Source organism: Sarcophilus harrisii, chromosome 1 (assembly GCF_902635505.1).
Source record: "Sarcophilus harrisii chromosome 1, mSarHar1.11, whole genome shotgun sequence".
In the NCBI taxonomy this organism is placed as follows: domain Eukaryota; kingdom Metazoa; phylum Chordata; class Mammalia; order Dasyuromorphia; family Dasyuridae; genus Sarcophilus; species Sarcophilus harrisii.
Window position 1 is genome coordinate 23,351,590 of NC_045426.1, and position 21,795 is coordinate 23,373,384.

General features: G+C 38.7%; 1 protein-coding gene across 2 annotated transcripts in view; it reads left to right on the forward strand.

Moving 5' to 3' along the window:
- The window catches only part of PTPRG (protein tyrosine phosphatase receptor type G), a 771,239-nt gene that overhangs the window by 610,997 nt on the left and 138,447 nt on the right, over window positions 1-21,795 (forward strand). For both annotated transcript variants that reach the window (XM_023498086.2, XM_023498087.2), the window contains exon 8: window positions 5,218-5,407. In XM_023498086.2, coding sequence (XP_023353854.2) covers window positions 5,218-5,407 — 190 coding nt within the window. The remainder of the gene's footprint in view (window positions 1-5,217; window positions 5,408-21,795) is intronic.

Sequence of the window (21,795 nt, forward strand, 5' to 3'; positions counted from 1 at the left end):
AGAGGAAACTAAATCCCAGAAGAAAACAAACAAAAAAAGGGCATTATGTTACAAAGTAAGTGATGTTAAATAAAGCAGTTCATCACCCTTGACTCTTAATTTTCTGGGTATAAATTAAGGATAATGAAAGTATAACACCAGGAAGTAGGTGATATGAAGGAAGATAGTATGAGAAAGTAAATTCTATTTACAGTCAAAGGACCCTGTTAAATCCTACTTAGGCACTTCACTGTATCACAGATACTTATTCAATGTCTATTATAGGGTTAGTCAGCGCCTACCTGGATTGTTGTTGAGTCATTTCTCTCATGGCCAATTCTTCATGGCCCCATCTGGGGTTTTCTTGGCAAAGATACTGGAGTGGTTTGCCATTTCCTGGTTAGGTAAATGGGAAGAATGAAATGATCCCTGCTCTCAAAGAGCTTATTTTATACTTAACCTTTTTTTTTTAATTTCACTTTTGCATCTGTACATTGAGTGGGGCAACCTTATTTTCCTTCCATGCTTAGTCCACAATTCTCTGATCCTATGTGAAAAAAAGTACTTTGCACACTAAGAAACTCACTAGAAATGTGAATTTCTATTGTTTCAAATTTTAGGTTTCATGGGTAGAATCGCCTACCAAAAGGAAGCTCCAGGCTTGCCATGTATCTTGCCTAATTAAGGGAACAAATAACTAGATCAAGAAACCAACTCTTTCTCTGTATATTCAGACCTCTTCTTCATAATAATGTCATTTACTCCCAAAATGGAATGCTAGCTGTATCCTCTCCTTTCACCCCACCCTGTCCTGCCCTGCAACCTGCAGGGATTTCTTACCCACTAGCACTCGGTTTCCGTTCATCGACTAGCAAAGCCCAATAGACCAGAAGCCGGTCATTTCCGTTTCATTCATCTTCAGGAAATTAAAGGATTTTGGTGAGCATTCTCAGTGCAGGGAAGGGCACTTGAGGAGTCTGTTAAGCTTGTCTTCCTTTGCCTCCTTTGTGCTGCCTGTCAACCGAAGCTGTGATCTGGTTGATAATATAATATCTTTTAGGTCATTCGATCGTGTCTCAGAACCATCACATCCTTCCTTCGAGATCTTGGGACAAGTATAGTTAATGACAAGGAAACATCTGTAGCTTTCAAACGCCTAGCATGCCATTAAACTATAAAGACAATTCAAGCTTAAAAAGTCTTTATATTGTGTTGTAAGCTTGTCTCCCTCTATGCTGATATGACTAATTCTTGTCCTCAGCATCAGAAATAAATTCTAAAGAGGACTTCACATTATTTATCAAAGAAGCAAATGGGCTGCAAAATAAATAAACTGTGGGTGCATGGAATTCTTGGAGAATCTCCAAAGCTCCTCCCTGTCCTCCCAGACCTCCCTACCTTCTGACTAAGCCAAGAAGGACAGTGATTATCTTTTTGTAAAAAAAAAATGTTCAACAAAGGATAATGTACTGTCTACCTCAATGGCCCTTTCCAGTGATTTTTGTGTTTATTTCTGAATTATACTCTTCTCTCTTCCCCATCTTGACCCCGTAGAGAACCAGTTCAGGCTTATACCATCCCCTTCTCTTAAGTCCATTGCCCTCTCACCTTGCCAGGGCTCATCTGTGAATCACTCCCACCATTTACTCCCTTTATTCTTACTCACATGCTATTGAAAAAAAGTTGGAGAAAATCATGAAACCATTCTGAATGTGTTCTCACTTTAGGAAGGTGACCCCACTAATCCCAAGAAGTTTTCCTTTTCATTTCTCTTGCAAACTCTCATAGCTTCCCTTCCCACACTTCCATATTTTACTGAAGAAATTGATTGTCTTCCCAGAGCTTTGTCTTCTCTCCTCCTCTTTAATCCATATCTCACAGATCCTTTTTTTTTCATTTGGGTCTCACATAAAGAGGAAGTCCTTCTTGCCAGGACAACCCCCTGTATTTACACTAGAGATTTCATTTTATTCTATCTTCTCTAGTAGATCGATCAACCTTTCTGTCATTGTCACTTAATCTTACATTTACAATCATGTCCATGTCTCTTCTATTCTCAAAAAAAATGTCCCTAGATCCATCTATCCCTAGTAGCTGTCATCCCATTACTCTCTTTCCTTTTCTGGCTAAGCTGTTTCTTTTCATAGTATTTTATTTTTCCTAATTATATGCCAAGATAGTTTTCTACACTCATTTTTGTAAAACTTTGTGTTCCAAATTTTGCTTCCTCTTTTTCTTACCTCCCTCCTTCCCAAGACAGCAAGTAATCTGATATAGGCTAAATATGTGATGCTTTTAAGCATATTTCCATATTTGTGCAAGAAAAATCAGATCAAAAGGAAAAAAATGAGAAAGAAAAGAAACAAACAAAAAGGTGAAAATGCTATGCTTTAATCCACATTCAGTAACCATTGTTCTCTCCCTGGATGTGGATGGCATTTTCCATCCCAAGTCCATCACAGGTGATCATCACATAATCTTGTTGTTGCTCTGTACCATGTTCCCCTGCTCCCGCTCACTTCACTCAGCATCAGTTCATGTAAGTCTTTCCAGGCTTTTCTGAAATCTGCCTGCTCATCATTTCTTACAGAACCACAATATTCCATTACATTCATATACCAGAACTTCAACTGTCCCTCAACTGATGGTCATCCACTCAGTGTCCAGCTCCTTGTGTGACTAAACTTCTTGATGAGGCTGTTGACAATAGGTATCTCCTTTTCTTCTCACTCTCTTCTTACCTTTCTACATCCTGGCTTCTGACCTCACCATTCCCCAAAAACTCTCCTCTTCCAAAGTTGCTAACAATTGAAGTCTTAATTGCCAAATCCAATGGCCGTCTTGACCTACACTGCTGATTACTCACTTTACCCTGTCAGTCCTTCCCTCTGAACATTTTCATGACACCATTCTCTGCTCCTACTTAGCTGATTCTTCTGGCTCCATCTTTTTATTGGATCTTCATCCCAGTAGCTTTGGGTGTCCCATAGGGCTCTGTCTTGGATCCTCTTCTTATTTTCCCTCTACACTTCACTTGGTAATCTCATGAACTTTATGGATTCATTTAGCATCTCTGCTGCTAATTTCCAAATCTATTTGTCTAGCTCTGTCCTCTCTATTGACCTCCAGGCAATTCCATCTGCCTACTGAACATCCTGAACTTTGTCATAAAAAAATATTAAACTCCACATAACAAAACTCATTATTTTCCCCACACCTTTCCCTTCCTGGTTTTTCTATTTTATACTAAAGAGTGCTACAATCCGCCTAGTCATCCAGTCTCATAATCCAGGTTCCATCTTCACCTCCTCACTGTCCCTGCCTCCCCTATCCAATCTGTGCCCAAAGTTTATTGATTTACCTTGGTAATATCTCTCATAGAGGAGCCCTTCTCTCTGACTCTGTCACCTCCCCAGTACAGGCTTTCCTTACATCATACCTGCAATATTTCAGTAGCTGGTAAATCAGTTTCCCCACCTCATCTCACTCCCTCCACTCAGCTGCTAATTTTCCTAAAGTGTAGACATGGTCATGTTACACACCCTCTTCAGTTCTGAATGGAATATAAAATCCTGTGCTTGCCATTCAGAGCTCTTCATCATCTCCTCTCCATCACTCTTTTAAACCTGACTCTTCCCCCAACATTATGATAATGCAATGTCGGTGGCCTCCTTGATTCTTCACACAAGACACCCCAGATTTGGGTATCCCCCATGCTTAGAATTTCCACTCTCCTTATCTTGCCTCCTGCCTTCTCTCAAGTCCCAATTAAAGTATCATTTTCTCTGAGAAACCTTTCTAGATCTTTTTGGATTCTAATATTTTCTCTTTTTTGATTATCTTCAATTTATTTTACCTTATTTGTACTAGTTTTTACATATTGTCTCCCACAAAAGGCTATGAGTTCCTTGAAGGTAGAGATTTCCTTTGCCCTTTTTTTTAATCCCCAGCACTTGGATTACATAGGTAGATGCTTGATAAATGTTAATTAACTGACTGACTGTTTAAAAGTGCTCATTTCTGCCTCATTCTTACCCTTATTGTTTAGAATTTGCTTTGATACTCAGCCCAGTTTTCTCCTTTTAAATTAAAATCCTTTTCCTCCTATTTGTTTTTTTTTTCTCAGTATCAGGAACATTCAGTTAGCATTCCTCCTCTATAAACAAATCTCATTCCCTTTCTCAGCTTTTCATTTAGGCTAAACTACCCTCTCCCTCCTTTCTTTTAACATCTCATAGAATGCTATGTTCTGGAGGGGGTTGTTGATTTCTTTTTTGGTCACATTTGGTAGATTTCCATCGAGCTTTCTCTAAATGTTCTTTTCAATTCACTTCAAATAGTTGTTTTCTAAGCAAAGTAGAAATACTCCATTTGGGGGAAAAAAATCAATTTGTGTGGGTAATTCTTTGGTTTCAGCATAGTCCTGAAGTATGGTATTCAAATGTAGGCACCACATATTAGGAAGGGATTTAATGAATTGGAGAGCACCCCGTCCTGTTCACAAGAAACATAACAATAAAACAAAGCCAGTCTATAAACATATATTGAGCACGTCCTATGTGCTAGGCATTGGGGACACCAAAAAAAAAAAAGGCAAAAAGATAGTCCCTATTTTCAAGGAGTCTAATTGCAGTCTAATGAGGAGACAACATGAATACACTTTGTTTAAATAAGTACAAACTGGAATTGATGAATAGATTGGATATAGAGGGTTGAAATAAAATGGAAAATAAAATGTTACCTGGATTGGGTGGATAATGGTGTCCTGGACAGTAACAGAGAAATTTAGAAAGATGAACGGTTTGGGGGAAAAGATAATAAGTTCAGTTTGGGTCAGTTTGGGATGTCAGTGAGACATCCAGTTCGAGACATCCAGTTCAAGACATCCAGTAGGCAGCTGGGTATGCGAGGATATAGGGTAGGTAAGTAAGAAGTTCTTTGCAAAGCCATAGGGGTAACAGACTGTCTGTTTCAGACTTCTACTTCACGAGAGTTCCTTAAGTAGGCCAGGCGAAGGGTTTCCTTGTTCCTTGGCAGGACAGACATCCAAACTAGATAAGGCTCTTGGCAGGGATTTCAGTGGGCAGTCTGGTTTCCTGTTGGCTTTATCCATTTTGGCATCAATATTTCCTGCCATTTTTCATTCTTATCAGCCCCCCCCCCAGCTTGACCTCATCAACTTTTCTAATGACTGTTCTTTCCTCCCTCCCCCCATCTCTCTTCAATCCCTATGTCTAGATGGAGGCCTTCTATTCCATCTTTACTACAGAGCAGCAAGATCACGTCAAATCTGTGGAATATCTGAGGAATAACTTCCGACCACAGCAAAATCTGAATGACAGGGTGGTGTCCAAGTCAGCCGTCAAGGATGCCTGGAGTCATGACATGAGTGACCTGGAAAATCCACTGGGAACCGAAGCTTCCAAAGGTAATGGGGACTGAGTGCCCTGGTCTTGGAAGAAATTCCTTTTCTTGTTTTTCCCTTTCTTTCCTTTTTTGTAAGATGGTACAAACAAGATCTTTATTATTATGTGGAAAAAGAAAAAGACAAAAAATGACTTTGAATTAAAAGGTGCCCAGAGCCAGTAGAGAACTACAGCTAGTTGGTTGTTGTTTTTTTTTTAAATATCCTTGTGCAAAATGAGAGTCTGCAGGATAGTCATTCTAAGCAGAATTGGCAGTTTTGCTACAAGTTACTAATTGAAAAGATGAAAGGCAAAGAAAGTCCTTTAGCACTTAAGCAATAACTAGAAAAATCCTAAGAAGGTACTTTACTAGTTAAGAGTATTGCAATCTCTTGGACTTTGGATGCAGGAGAAAGCAGTGAATTTGTAGTCTGGAGGACCTTCATTCAAATCCTTGTAATAGTATAGGAAAGACAGATGGACTTACAAGTCACTCAGACCTCAGGGGCACTGAGTTTGGAGGCAAGGGCAAGGGTTCATGTTCACTCTCTGACACTTTCTTTCCTGTTTGACCCTCAGCATTGAATTCCCCGGACCTCAGTTTTCTCATCTAAGACAAAATTGAAGTACGTAATATTGAGGCCCCCTCATTCTTAACAAGAACTAAAATTTCCCATTTTTAGACTAACAATAGTGTTTTTTTCTAAACTGCAACTTAGTATAATAGGGACAGGCCCTCTACCAATATGGATCAGCATTTTCTCTATAACCTTCCTTGTTTATTGTTGCTTAGGGCAATGAGTAGTTGAATTACTTACCCAAGATTTCCTCCCAGTGTACAAGAAGCAGCTTGTCTTAGTGACGTAAAGCCAGGAAAACCCTCATTCTAGTCCCACTTCTCAGAAAGGATCAAAGAGGTACATCTTGCAGGGAATATAGAGCTCATCTAATTCCTTATCCATATGTAGAAATGGAGACCAGAGCATTTGACTTGCCTTAGATCATCAGTATTACTTTATTGGCCATATTCTAAGTCTTCCCCCTCTGAGTCTCCAGTTCTTATGACCAGAACCCTGTCATCTATTACTTGTCTTCATAAGAAATCCCCAGGAATCATGAAAACTTGCCTTTTCTCATTTCTCCTTATGAAAGAAATATGACCATTTCTCATGGGAAGGCAGAAAATGGGCTCTGTCAATTTCATGATGTATAAAGATTAAGGCTGTTGGGATGTTGTGAGTCCTGGTCTGGGCAAAGACTAAAATGAATAGGCCTAAGACCCCAGGGGCGTTAGATCTTGTTATGAGGGAGCAGAAAAGGAATAAGAATTGGCTTTTGTTGGCCTCTTAGTCTGAAGAGAGTTGACTTTGCAAGCCAGCTTTCAAGGAATCTCATAGAGAGAGTGTTAGGCTCAGAGACAGGAGTCACCTGGATGGGGAGCCTACCTGTCCCTGGCACTTGCTGACTTGGGTGACCTTATTTATGTCACTCAACTCACTTCTATAGATTAGGTGACCTTAAGCATATCAATCAACTCACTCCTATAGATTATCTTTAAATCTGTTCCTTAATTTGTAAAATAATTATTTTAAGGTTTACTGGACTGTGTGGAGAATCAAATAGGAAAATGGAGGGAAAATGATTTATCAGCCTTAGAGTAACATAGAAATGTCTGTTATTGTTGTTACTCTTTTATAAGCTCTGAAAAATGGTAAGTTAGTTCAATTTGGGGACTTTAAGCAAAACACTGATAAATCCCATCGGTCCATAGGAGGGGAATGTGGACGATGGAAAGACCTTGAATTCTTACCAAATGAGGAATGGTTGAAGGATCTGGGGATATTTAGCATAGGGAAGAGAGGACTCTGGGAAGGTATGAGAAATTTCTCAGTATCATTGATTTAGAGTTCTTGAAGTCATTGAGTTGAATTTCTCATTTTCGAAATGAGAAAACAGACATAAAGAAGTTAAATAATTGTCATCGCTAATGTTAGAGGCGGGATTTGAATCCAGGCTTTCTATCCATGATTCCCTGTCTTCAGATATTTGGGAGGCCTTCTTGGTAAAGAGGTTAGGCTTATTCTTGGCTTCAGAAGGAAGGATCAGGAGCAATGAATGGAAATTACAAAGGAATACTTTTGGTTTGATATGAAGGAAAGCTCCCTAGCTATCCAAGCTGGGCTGCAGCGAATCAGGCTGCCTCAGGAGGGCTTCCCCATCCTGGGAGGTCTTCAAGCAGAGTCTATGACCCCATTTCAGGATGCGGGAGTTTGGGTATAGGTTGGATCATTGTTGGTCATTGAGGCTCCTCCTACATCGAAAATCCTCTCCTGCCCTTAGCTTCTGAATTTTATCCATCAGTGGCATTTTTCATTCCTAAAAGTGATTCTAAACTAGGATAAGTTAACTGACTTGCTGACTCTGTGGGCACAGGGACAAATATGCTCATGTTCTGTTGGTCTGTCCATAAAGAACCAAGATTGACGCCGGTTGTCAAGTGTCTCTTTGTCAGACCTGAAGGAGGCTCTCAGAAATCTGAACAGGAACTCACAGGAAAATGGAAAGAGGGCTTCTGAACATGGATTTTTCCCTTTTTAGTTTGCTTAGTTTTATTTGAGGATCTTGGGAGAAGCAGGAGATAGGTTGGCCAGATTCCCTAGAGAAAAGCCTGGCTTCAGATAATTGGGGGTCAAAGCATTGTCAAGGACATGATTTATTGTCCAAGCACAGTTTGAGGATTAAAAAACCCAGAAGTCCATACAATACCTGGTTCAGGCAGGCACGAAAAATCTTCCTCAGGTTATTTTATTTTTTGCCTGACTACAAATACAGAAAACAAGTGAACTCAGGGGCTGTCTCCCAGGAGAGCTTACTTGGAAAGAGTGGGGCTCTCAGGGATTGATTATTTTGTGAAAAGTGTGTAGAAAGGACATCTGGGGGATGAGGAATTTATATCACAAGTGAGCTCAAGCTCTCGTAGCTCAAAATTGCTGGGGTTATGACAGTTATAAAGCTTTCCCCTGAAAAACTGGATGAGCATACAATATATCAGCAGTATATATAGATTGCAGGCAACTTATTACCTAAGAAAGTTAGGCAAGATAATGCTTTACATTGCATTAAATTGTCAAAGTGGGAAAAAAAAGGTTTACCTTGAGTGTAGCTTTCTGTGCATTTGAGCAGAGCTGAGGGTTCTTCTCTAACAGAAATCGATCTCCATTCTTTAGGGTATATTGGGGGGTACAGTTTAGACTCCTGTGCTGATTCTTCAGGGGTAAATGATGATGACTACTCATCCTTCTCAAAACAATAGGGGTGTCAGTGAGGAAGGCTCTGCTGTTTCCATTGTAAGCACGTGGAGATCAGTGATTGCCTTCTATATTTATCTCAGCAAAAAATCATAATATCATCCATACAGCACCCACTGTGTTTGAGGTCATGTACTAAGGACTTTACAAATATAATCTCTTTTGAGTCCCACACCAATCCTAGGAGAGAGAGGATATCAGTATCCTCCTTTTACAATTAAAGAAATTAAGGCAAATAAAGATTAATGATTTGCCCAACATAGTCAACATCCATTGGATTATTTGCTGTTGAGGGAAGGGCATGGAGACAAGGAAGGGAGAAAAATTTGGAGCACAAGGTTTTGAAAGGGTGAATGCTGAAAACTATCTTTGCATATATTTTGAAAATAAAAAGCTATTATTTAATTTTTAAAAAGAGAAATATAAGCATAAAAAATGATTTTTTCCATTTGTCCAAGACTGAATTTGAACTCTGGTCTTCCTGACTCCAAATTCATCCTCCAATCCATTGCACATCTACCTGCTTTCAGCCCCTCCTACCATTCCAGTGCTACGTTTTTATTGTTCAGTCTTTTTGCAATTCTAGCTGACTCTTCATGACCCCTTTTGAGGTTTTCTCAGCAAAGATAATGGAATGGTTTGCCATTTCCTTCTGCAGCTCATTTTAATTATGAGGAAACTGAGGAAGACTGGGTTAAGCAGCTTACCCAGGATCACCCCGTTAGTAAATGTCTGAGGATGAATTTTTTTTTTGAGGCAATCAGCATTAAGTAACTTGCCCATGGTCACCTAAATCGTAAGTATCCGAGTCCAAATTTGAACTGGTTAAGAGGAATCTTTCAAAAGACTGTATAGTCAAAAGGCTATATCAGCTTTGGTTATTAGTAATATTAATAATAAAATTAATATTAATAATTATTAATATTGGTAATTAATAATACTAATATTGATCATGATGATGGTTCACCAAACATTTTAAATATCAGATTGGTAGCATTTAACTGCCCATTTCAGCTACATCAGATATTGGTGATGGAAGTCTTCAGAACTGTACCAGTTTTTTCAAGATAAAAGCCACATAGGGAAAAACATAGCTCATGTGAACGAATTAAACTCTTATTACACTTCTTCTGATAGGATGAATCATCTACTTATTTAAGTAGCATATTCTCACTATTAATCAATCAACAAATATGTATTAAGTGCCTACTCTGTGTTGGGCACAATGCTAGGCTCTGGAAATACAAGTATAAAGAGTGAAACAATCCTGATCCTCAGTAGTGTCCATGAGGAAATGTGTTTGTAGTTGAACCTTCATGCCATATCTATTTATAGCAACGACATAAACCTGCTCAACCTTTCCTTGTACTCAATTTATAATCAATAGAAAAGTCTTAATTTAACATAGACTGCTCCTTTCAATAGTGGATGTGTTAGCTAAACCAACTTTCCTGAATTTGTTGGACAAATTCCCTATGACAAGAATAGCCAACGTTTGGATGGTACCTATTAAGTTCTAAGCACTGTGCTGAGCACTTATAAATATTATCTCACTTGAGCCTCACAACAATCTGGAGAGATAGGTATTATTATTAATATTGTTATTATTATTTCCATTTTCAGATGAGGAAATTGTGTGTGTTGGGTGCTATTCTATCGCATTTCCATTTTTCTCTTCTAAGATTTCATTCTCTCTAAATGGTGAGGCAACATGGAAGAAGGGAAAAGATACTAGTTCAGGAATCAAAGGATCTGGGTGCAAATCCCATCTATTACTATATGTGTAGCCTTGGGCTACAGTTTCCCCAGTTTTATAATGAAAGGGGAATACATGGTCTCTGAGTTATTCTAAATCTATGATCTTAAGGGGAAAAATTATCTTTGTGTCTTCTAGGCTAGTAGAGCACTATGGTCTAGCAGATAAGAGTCTTGGACTTGGAATCAAGAAGACCCAAATTCAAATCCTGCCTCAGAAATTTAATACTTGTGTGAATCTAAGTCCCTCTACACTCTACATCTGTGATCCTGTGATTCTCATAGCTAGGTTTTAATTAGCTCAGATAATGACTCTTCTGAAGTGACTGCATGTATTTTAATTTGCACTATTCAAAGTTAGAACAATATAAAATGTGGTCCTTGGTTCTAGGCCAGTGGAAATGTGCAGTGTGAGTGCTAATAATACTGCTATTCCTGGGAATTCATTATTCCCATTAATCAGAACTTGGCCTTAAGTAATGACTTCAGTTGAAGGATTTGGCAGTGATTGAAGGCCTGCCATATTTAGGTTCTCTCGGGTGGTGCAATGATGGATAAGACTGTGTCTTGCCTTCAAGGAATTTTGCAGAGCAACTGAGTAGCCCAGGGGATAGAGCACCCTGGGTTTGGAATCCACAAGACTCATCTCCCTGAGTTCAAATCTGGTCTGAGACCCTTACTAGCTGTGTGACTCTGGGAAAAGTCATTTCACTTTGTTTGCCTCAGTTTCCTCATTATAAAACAATCAGGAGAAGGAAATGGCAAACCCCTCCATTATCTTTGCCAAGAAAGCCTTAAATGGGATCACAAAGAATAACAACAACCACAAAAGAAAATGTAATACACTCATAAGTAAATATACTGCAGATTAGAATATGAAAACACTGTGAGGGTTTGTGGGAAGGAAGGTCTATTTCTAACTGGAAGGATTAAAGACCCATACGACTGGCAGTTGTGCTGACCCTTGGACACTGGTTCCAGAAGAGGGCAGGGAGGGAAGTCCAAAGATCATAAGCAAATAATACTAATTCCTTAAGGTTTCCCAAGGGCTTCTCTAACAAGTATCCTTGCTGCTTTTTAAAGGAATGCAAGACCATGGATTTAAGACCAGAAGGGCTTCAGATCATTGAGTCATCTGTCTCATTTTGCAAATAAGGAAACTGAGGTACATAGAAGTGAAATGACTTGCCTGGTCACACAGCCATTAAGCATCATAGCACAAGAATTTGAACTTGAGTAAACAAAATAAATTACTTTTGTGGCCATTTACTTTTGTTTTCTTAAGGCAACTGCAGATGAAAGAACAATGGAAGATGTCAGGGAAAAAATTTCTATTATCTTACAAGAGTGTTCTTTTGAAAGAAAGACTCATAATGAACATTGCCCGTAACATTATTTTTCAGTTACAATAAATGGAAACAGTATTTTGGTGAAGAGAATGCTGAAAAGCATAGTTAAATCACAAGGCAGCTATTTCTCAGTAAATAACTTTGACAGAGTTGATGATTTAATGGGAAGAGGTTCCCGTTATTCTGCAGCCCATCCTGGGTGCATGGGAAAGAATAGCCTGTGATTAAGTGCTAAACACCATCCATTGTGAAGACTCTCTGAGTGATGAATGGCAAAAAAAATAACATTTCTTCTAAAAACATGGGAACATGTGGCTTATTAATTTAACCAAACCTGTTCAAGTCACAATGGAACCCAAGTCATTTGATCTGATAACTCAATTTGAGGACCTAATTAAAGTAGCCCAGAAAAACAGCAAAAAGAAAAGAGAAAAGTGCTCAAATTGCCCAAATCATCTCCAAGACCCTGAGCCATTAACCCTTTGCTGAGGGGCAGAGCTCTTGTATCTCCATGAGGAAGAAATCCTTCCATTTCATCATGTGGATTTTATCTTTGCCACAATACAGCTGAAGCACATACATTAAAATGTTCATAACCTCACTTAGGGTAATTCAAGAGAGCTGGAGAAAGAAAGTGTGTGTGTGTGTGTGTGTGTGTGTGATTGTTTCAAGAAATCATGTGTTCTCTTCTTTGTTTGCTAATTTGGCTTGCAAATGCTACTTGACATTGAAATCATCATTTTCAGTTATTTGTGGGGGGGGGAGGAAATTAAGGGTGCTCTATTTTCAATTTAATCACTTACACTCACCAAATTAATGATCTTGAATTGCATTATCTTGTTAAAAGAAACTCTGATGCGAGCACTTAATTTCCTTTTAGGCAACCACCCTCCTAGACACCCATAAAAAAGTAAAAAGAAAAAAAAAAAAGAAGAAAGAAACCACTATTTCTTCTCACTGGTAGAAAGTTTGAGCAAAGGGAATTTGGGCTCATTGTAGAATTTCTTTTTTTCACCTCTTATTAATATCACTAATGTCATGTATTCCAGTTCAGCAATCTTGGGTTTTAGAATTGCCTTTAAAGACAAGAAAGGTCTTCTCATTGTCTCAATGCAGTTGTCATTTTGACCATCTGGTGAACCTGTGGACCCCTTCACAGAATGTTTTTAAAAAAAAATACATAGAATTGCAAAGAAAATATATAGGAAATTGATTCTATTGAAATAAAGATGCAATTTCTACCTATCCAAGTTCTTGGATGCTCTAAGAGCCATCCACAGATCCATTTAAAGACATCTGCACCAAGTCTATATTCAGTGGCTCCCTATTACTTCCTCACTTTGACATTTGAAAACCTCATCAATATCCTGATTTATTCTTATTTCTTATCTTATAAATTATTTATTTCTTATCTTAATCTTATAAATATATTATTTATCTATCTTTCCAGCCTTATTTCATGTCATTACTCTTTATATTTCACTCAAACTGGTCTAATGCTTTTATCATGTATAATACTCAACATTTCATCTCCTGGCATTGGACCTTCGCATGGCTGGGTACCCTCTTTCTCTATTGCCATGGGCCCAAAAATCTTAGCTTCCTTTAAACACAACCCAAGTTCCACCTCCTATCCAAGGCCTCTCTCCAGCTTAGGAATCTTTAGTGCTTTATCCCTCCTGAAATTCCTTTGTTTCCCTTTTTATATGTTTTTATATGTATATTATTTTATATACTTTCTATATGCATATTGCATTCTCCATATTTCTACTAAAATATGTTTCTTATGAAATTATAGAGGCAAAAGTCTTTGAAAATATTAAATTACTAGATAAATATTATTACTGTCATGTTAATTTTTGTCTTTGTAACCCCAAAGTCCAGCACAATACATGGTACATAGTATTGATCACAAATCATTGAGTAACCAAGGCAGTTGTTAGCTTGTTCAGCTGCTTAAAAATAAAGACCATGATCACAGGTTCCTTTTCTGTATGGGCAAATTAATATCACTTTCACAATCTCAAATTTCTCCCTTTCCCCAATCATGGTGTTGGAAACCAAAATGAAACTCCTATCAATGAATAGGTTTGGACCCAACAATCAGTACTTTGTGAAAAATCAACTGAAAGCCGATAAATGGCCTTTGCCCTACCAAGTCAAGGAATGTGACTAAGTACCGTTCCATCAGGTGCAAAGGACAGTCACTATCATTAATTCAGGCTTTGGAGACAAATCCTAAAATATCTCATGCTTGATTTTCTTGCTGATCGAATTGGAAGTTTATCTTTGGAATGGTCCATGGGGTATTAGAAAATTTTTACTCCTCATCATGCTCAGTGGAGAACTGCTCTGGTTGAGTATCTTCTTTCTATTTGTGACTTAGTTCAAGGCTCAGACTGGATTCAAAAATGGGCACTGAGGATGAGCAGCCCCCTCCCACCTAGGCATGAATGGCCACTGCCTTCCTGGACCAGCTCTTGTGATCCCAAAACAATACCGCTTTCTCGGGTGGTTTCACTCTGCATCCAGTACATTCCGAGAAGCATTTGTTAAGCTTTAAGGCCCTGTGCTAGGTGCTAAGGGTACAAAAATAAGAAATAAGTCCTTGTTCTGGGTGAACTTACAGTTCTTTAGTATAGATAGATAGATAGATATACATATATGTAAACGCAGCTAGGAAACACAATGGATGAGGACTTAGGAAGACCTGATTCCTGATGATTTAAATTCAGATTGAATTATGTGACCCTAGAAAAGTAACTTAACCTCAATTTGCCTCAGTTTTTTTCAACTATAAAATAGAGCAGAAGATTTTTTTTCCAAGTATTTTTAATCTTCCCAGAACTGCACTTGAATGTGAATTAGCTTATGACTCTTTGGTCAGTGGAGAGTTCTCCACACAAATTTCATTCAAAATTTTGTCTCCAGTACACATTTTTTTGGTAGCATGAGTTTTTCTGTTCTTTGTGGAAGGATTCTACACACAGCAAGCAAACTATTTCTCTGAAGTATGAAGTCTCTGATCCCTCCTAAGGTTTGCAATGTTGCTGAAGGCTTTTCCCACATTGATTACATTCTAGAGGTTTCTCCCCTGAATGAAGTCTCTTATGTGTGGCAAATTTTCCATTATCCATAAAGGTTTCTCCTCTTTCATTGTGCACAAAGAATTGATCTCTGATGGGAATTCTCTTAGAGCTCTTAAGTGGTGAGATATGCCTGAAGACTTTCTCACAACTCATTACATTTCAGAAGGAGGGAAATCTTTCCATTGGAGGGAGTATTTGAGCTGAACCATGAAAGAAGCTAGAGATTCTAAGAAATAGAAGTAAAACAGGAAATACTTCCCATCCATTGTGTATAAACTCATAAAACTGTGACATGGAAAGTTGGGTTCATGGAACAAACATGTCAACCATTATGAATGGAATGTAGAGTAGTACAAAAGGGAATAAAGTATGGTACACCTGAAGAAGTGAAATTAAAAATGGACTTGTGAGATACTCTTGATAAGAGATAATGAGGGCTGGAACCAGAGTCATTGTCATATCAAAAAAAGAAATGATTGGATGAAAAAAGATGGAAGGGAACAAATATATATATATATATATATATATATATATATATATATATATATATACATTTATTCTTAATTAAAATTTTGGTTTTTTTCCCAATTACATGTTAAAACAATTCATATATATATATATATATATATATATATATATATATTTTTAATCTTGGAAGTAGACAAAAAAAAAAGTGGTTAGATATGGGGACAATGGATAGGGAAAAGTTAAAGATTACTCCTAGTTTGTGAGCTTGAGTTACTGGAAGGATGATAGAGCCCTCATCAGATAACAGGAAATTTTGGAAGAAGTCTATGTTCAGAGAGAAGATGATGAGCTCCATTTAAGACATTGCTGATGTGGGATTAGAGCTAAGGGGAAAAATTAGGCCTGAATATGGTGATCTGGGAATTGTCTTCAGAAATGGAAGAATTGTAATAAAAGAGAAAAAGAGTTTTCTCTCTTTGTGTCCCAAATTGATGTAGGCCTTTCACTATTAAAGAATAAGCATCTGCCCCCATTGAAGAAGCATCAATACGTAGTGGAGACATTTGTGGTTTGGGTTCTAGTGATGTGACATGGAAATTGAGCACAGTCATGGAAGAGCTTTCAATCTTTTCATTTTGTGAACATAACCTGATTTCTAAATCCCATCTTCTCCCTTAGTTAATGAGTAGCATATTGATGATTTCCAGAGAGATCCACCCAATGCTGCTTCTGCTGATATTTTTATTTCTTGAATAGGGGAGGGGGCAAAAGTCTTTCCTTGACCTAAGGGTTATATGTCTATGGACACTGTGGTGCTCATCAATAGCAATAGAAACATTGATTTTAAAAAAGCTAACCAGAAGCCCCCAGAAAGGAATAATCCCCTTTTCTTTCAATGGGACTGCCTCACTGGTGTTCTTCTTTTACAGGACTTGGAATGGAAGGACCCTAAATGTTTATGTTCATCTACTTCAATCCCTCAGAGTAAAATTACCAGGAGACAGATTTAATCTACCCTGCTTTTAGCCCTGATTTTTCTGCAAACAAACACAAACATATTGCTTTTCTTCTTCACCTCCAGGATAAGGAACACGAAGAGAATCTTTGATCCTTTCATGTTTTAGGAAATGGTTTTATTTACCTATTACAAAGGATTCATGAAGAAAGAATACTCTCCAAGGTCCTTGTAGGGGGACCCAAGGACTTATAAGTTAGGATCTACATATTCCATTATTTGCTTTTTTTCCCCCTTTACTTCTAGGCTAAACTGCATTTTCCAGTAGTCTTTGCTGATCCCTGATTTACTCCTGGACACTCATGTTCACAGAATATGTGATCTCTGGTTCTTAAAATTCCCAAGTCCTTTTGAGGACTTTTTTGGAGGAACCTTTTGAGGATCACTTCTGATATTAGCTCCTACCCAAGACTTTTCCTGTTCCTCCCAGGTGTTCTTGTTCTCCTTCCCCCGCCCTCAATTATTTTGTATTGGCTTCCCTGTATTCAAGACATCCACTGTTTCTCAGTGGATAGAGTGCTGGGCTTAGAGTTAGGAAGACCCAAGTTCAAATGCTACCTCCAATATTTTCCAGCTATGTGACTCTTGGCAAATCATTGTACCTTTCTCAACCTCCACTTACTCGTCTGTAAAACAAGAGAATTGGATTTCATGATTTCTAAAGTTCCTTCCAGGAGTAAATCTCTCATCCTATGTTTTCTTCTAGTAGGATGTAATCCTCTTAAGGGCAGGGCTGGCTTTTGAATTTGTACTAGCTCCCGGGGCTTAGCACACAGCAGAAGCTTAACACACTTTTGCAGGATTGAGTTCAGTTCCCTGGTACAGGCTCAGTAGATGCAAGGATCTTCCCTGCAATCACACTTTTGATCTCTGTCTCCATTAGGACATAAAACTATTAACAGGTGAGCTCACGCACAGGCAGACATGTGGCGTTAGTGCTCTCGGTCTGGCACCAGGAAAGGCACCCCACTGGAGAGAAATGTTTTCTGTGGGAAAGCACATTTCCCGTTTAAAACCCATCGCTGCCTGGCAGCCACAACTCGGGGCCGGTACCTCGCCAGCTTGGGAACTGCTCTTTGCAGAGCATATGGGCACAGAGAAGCAGCCAAGAGACCCAGCCCTCCCAGGATCTGCAGCACTCACTTGTCCCAGCTGAGATGTTCTCAGCCCAGCTCCATCAGGTCCTAGTTCTTATGTTTCTGCCCCGACTTTTTGGCTCAAGAATGAGCCATTTACTACCCCTTCTCTGGAAAGAAAAAAAAAAGTGATTTTATGGACTAGAGAGAAAGCAAGTGCATATCCCAGACTGAGGGGTTGGATATCATTATGCAAAAGATAAAATATCCTGAGAAACTGTTGATATGGCTTCTTGCAAGCTGAATATCCTGCCACATAAGACAAGGGGCCAAATCTGAAACTTTAATCCAGGATTCTGGCTTCCAGCCCAGCACCTTTTCCACTTTGCCAAGAAGCCTTGAGGAAAAAAGCCCAGGGAATATAGAAATGGGGATTATGTGTCATTGAACTTATAGATGAAAGGGTTCTAGGGATCAGCTAGTCCAACCTCCTCTCCCGTGCAGAAGAATAGACTCCTTGGATGAGGATGGAAAGATAAGGAGCAGAGAGCTTTCTCACCTCCCTCAGGGAAGAACTGAACAATACCAGGTTTCCTGCCCAGGACATAGACCCCACCCATCACCTTCCTTGGGCTTCCAGAGGAAAAACCAAAGGAAGCATTGAAGTAGGTAGGAAAGGACCGAAATAATATGATATGAGAAGCAGTGAATCTTTGTCCTGGAAAAACGGGGTGGGAGTCAGAGGAGAAATGGAATCTTATTAAAGTTATTTTGTAGCTCTAGTTTCTCTAGTTCTATTGTTGGTTTTGTTTGTTTGATTGGTAGATTTGCTTTGGTTTGATTTTAATTAAACTGAGTCTCTCTGTTGCACAAAGAGCAAAAGAGAGCCACTTCAAAGGAATGAGATAGTTATTTCAATACCCTTTCCACCGGACACTCTGGGAAAACAGTTCTGTTCCTGAAACACACACTGGAAGACTTAGAATCCATATTATGTGACATTTGGTTGAAAGAACTGGGATGTTTAGTTGAAAGAACTGGGTGAGAAGCAGAGATAAAGACATGATAATTGTTGGTGTGGATTAGGATAATTGCCTGTGACAGAGATTTGTTCTCTTTGGCCTCACAGGGCAGAATGGACAGCAGTGCATGGAAGGTACCAACAGGGAGATTTTGGTTTAATATGAGGAATAATTTCCATACCTTTAGAGCTATTCAAAGGGGGAGTGGGATAACCCAAGAGGTAATGACTCCCCTTCACAGAGTGTTTTCAAGGAAAGACCAATGGCCAACTGTCAAATGTGTCCTAGAAGAATACGTGTCCAATGGAGAGTAGAAAGGGTATTGAAATAACTATTTCATATTTTATCACATTCTTTTTTTTTTTTTTGAAGTGTTGCCTTTTGCTCTCTGTATCATGGAGAGACCCAGCTCAATTTAAAAAAAAGAACCAGAAAATAATTCTAAGAATTCATTTCCCTTCTGACTTCCACCCCACTTTATCAAATTCGGAATGGATTGGATTGGATTGTTCTGCCTCTGAGATCTTTTCCTACTCATAGGCTATGATTCTATGTATATACAAAAGAAAAAGGGTAAAATTCAATGTTTTGGTTAGTTCCCAGGAAGAATTATGATATAGAATCATAGAGAGTTACAACTAGAAGAGACCATAGCAATGATCTCATCGCACTCTCTCCATTTACAGATGTGGAAACTAAAGCCCAAGGAGGAAAACTCTCATGCCCATGGCACATTTATCTACAGTTACTCTATCACTACTTCTTCCACTTATGTACTTTGCCGTTGTATAACCTTAGGCAAGACAGGCAGTGTGGATATCATAAATAGAAAGCAGATCTTTGAGGGAGAAAGATCTGGATTCAGGCTCAGCCCCCAACATATATTGACTGTATGATACTGACCAACTTGATTAAACTCTCAATATCCCTGCAAAAATTCTTTAAGCTTTTCAGTTGCTCAGAAGGGGTTGATGTCCATTGGCAAAGAAGTATCTTCAACAAGAATTATCTATGCCATTGAAATAAGATGTCCTGCCAAAATTTTGGGGGTAAATGTCACATTCAGCTTAAGGGAGACATCCCTCTGACCATAGATTGGTTCTTAAAGATAGAAATTCTTGTCTGGTATAACTTAGGAAGGGGATTAAAGATGGCCCAATGTGTTTACGCCAAAGGCATAACCATAGCCATGACAAATTGTTGGTCTCAGTGGAATAACTCATCACAGTTTCTGGGATTGCTGGAAGCAGAGTGGAGCAATGGCAGCTGTCCCCAAGAACACATGAAAGACAACAAGCCCTCTAAGCATATTTTCAGGAATACCTAGGAAACATTGGTTTGTAAGCTTTTTTAGTTATGAAAGGGTGATAATTAAACTCATTCAGAAGACCAAAGACTGAAAGTTAAAAGGGACCTTTGAGATCAACTTGTCCAACTCCCTTGTTTTATAGCTAACCAGAGGAAATTCCCAGATATGCAATGATTCCCCCAAAGTCTTAGAGAAAGGAAGTGACAGAGCCAGTACTTGAACCCGGGTCTTCTAACTCAAAGCAATGTTCTTTCCATTGTTCCAAGAGCTTTTCTCTTCTAAGACAGAGGACCTTGGAGGTCCTGGAAGAACTTTGAGAAGCTATGTAAATCTCTTTAGTCAGAGACTAAAGAAAGTCTCAAGAAAAGAGAGAGTTTGACAGGAAACTTTATTACACAGAGGATAATTAACACAATGAAGGGAATCCATAAGAGGTGGCTACAGGAGCTACATCTGTGAACATGAGGCAGTAATAATAATGCTTAGCACTCACCCAGAGCTCTTTTCACCTTCCAAGCTCTTGGAAAACATTAAATAATAATCCCAGTGACATCTCTACAAGGTTGGCATTATTATCCCCATTTTGCAGACAAGGAAAAAATGAAGAAGGGGGATGTGTGAACTGAAAATGATTATTGCTAAATTGCCTTTCTCCAAATAAGGACATCACCGGGAGAAAATCACGTAACAGCTGTGAACAGTCTGCTGTCATTTTAATTCTTCCCAGCGAAAACGCTTCTATCCATGAAATTCGGGATTTGTATTTTTCCACCGTCTTGATGGAGAAGAGGGAGGTGCCAGGAGACTTTTTGGACTTGAAAGTTGTACTTGTACATAGCTTGCTTTGGGGTGTTTTGTGATTCCCAGTACCACTTTGATATTGTCCTTCCAAATATGAAAGACTGTCCCCAGGCCATTTCTTCAGATTCTGCCTAGAGGATTCCCCCTCCTGACTTAAGGACTATTGAGTAGTTTTGTGAAATTCACATCAGACTGGTGCCATCCAGCTAGTCTACACAGGCTCCTGAAACACCTGGTGTTTCTTTATGAATCTCTCTAGTGGGAAGACAGGTGAACCAGCACACTTTATTGATCTGTGATTTGGCTCAGCCTTGGAAAATATGAGTTCAGAAGGTGCAAGAAAGGTGACTAAACAACCAGTGTAACCATATATTTATTAAGTACTTGCTAAGTGCCAGGTATTATACTAATAAAAGAAAAAAAAATCCCTGTCCTGTAGGTGCTCATAATCCCATGGAAACTTCCCTTTTACCCAGCTCCCCTCTCCCAAAACCCTCCCAAAATGTTATATGAATGTTATGGGATATTCTTGTGTGGGTTAAAAAATTATCTAAATAGGAGTCAGAGGAACATGGGAAATTTTGTTGACTTGAGGCAGAGAAATAAGCAGAAGCAAAACAATAGAATATACAGTGATTGCTGTAAATGTATATAAAGTATGAAGACCAGCAGAGTGTTCTGGTACTCATCATAAAATCCAGAAGATCTGGGGTCAATCCTGAGCATATCCCATAAACTCTCGGAGTCCTCCCTACTCCCAAGTTCTCCAAGACTGAGTCACAGAGCAGGTGCCGATGTGTACTTGGTACAGTGAGTTGAAATGACAGGTCTAAATCACATAAATGATCATTAATAGCAATAATACAATGAAATTGCTCAGTGTGCCCAGCCCACATTCAACAGATGCCTATTTGGAGGGCAGAAAATAAATGAAAAGATTACTTTAAAGAAAAAAAACTGATCTCTGAGCAATTAAAAGAAAGCAAGAATGGTCCCAGGGAACAGACAATGAAAAATACATTTCTTTCTTCTGGCAGAAAGACAAGAAACGACTAGGACTGATGTAGAAAACATTTTCAGATGTGGTCACAGTGTTAAGTGTTTGTTACTTAGCTATTTTTCTTTGTTCCAATGGAAGGTTCAGTAGTCTGAGGGGATGGGGTTGGAGTATTTCCAGAAATGACATATGTTAAGATAAAAAGCATGAGTGCAACTTATT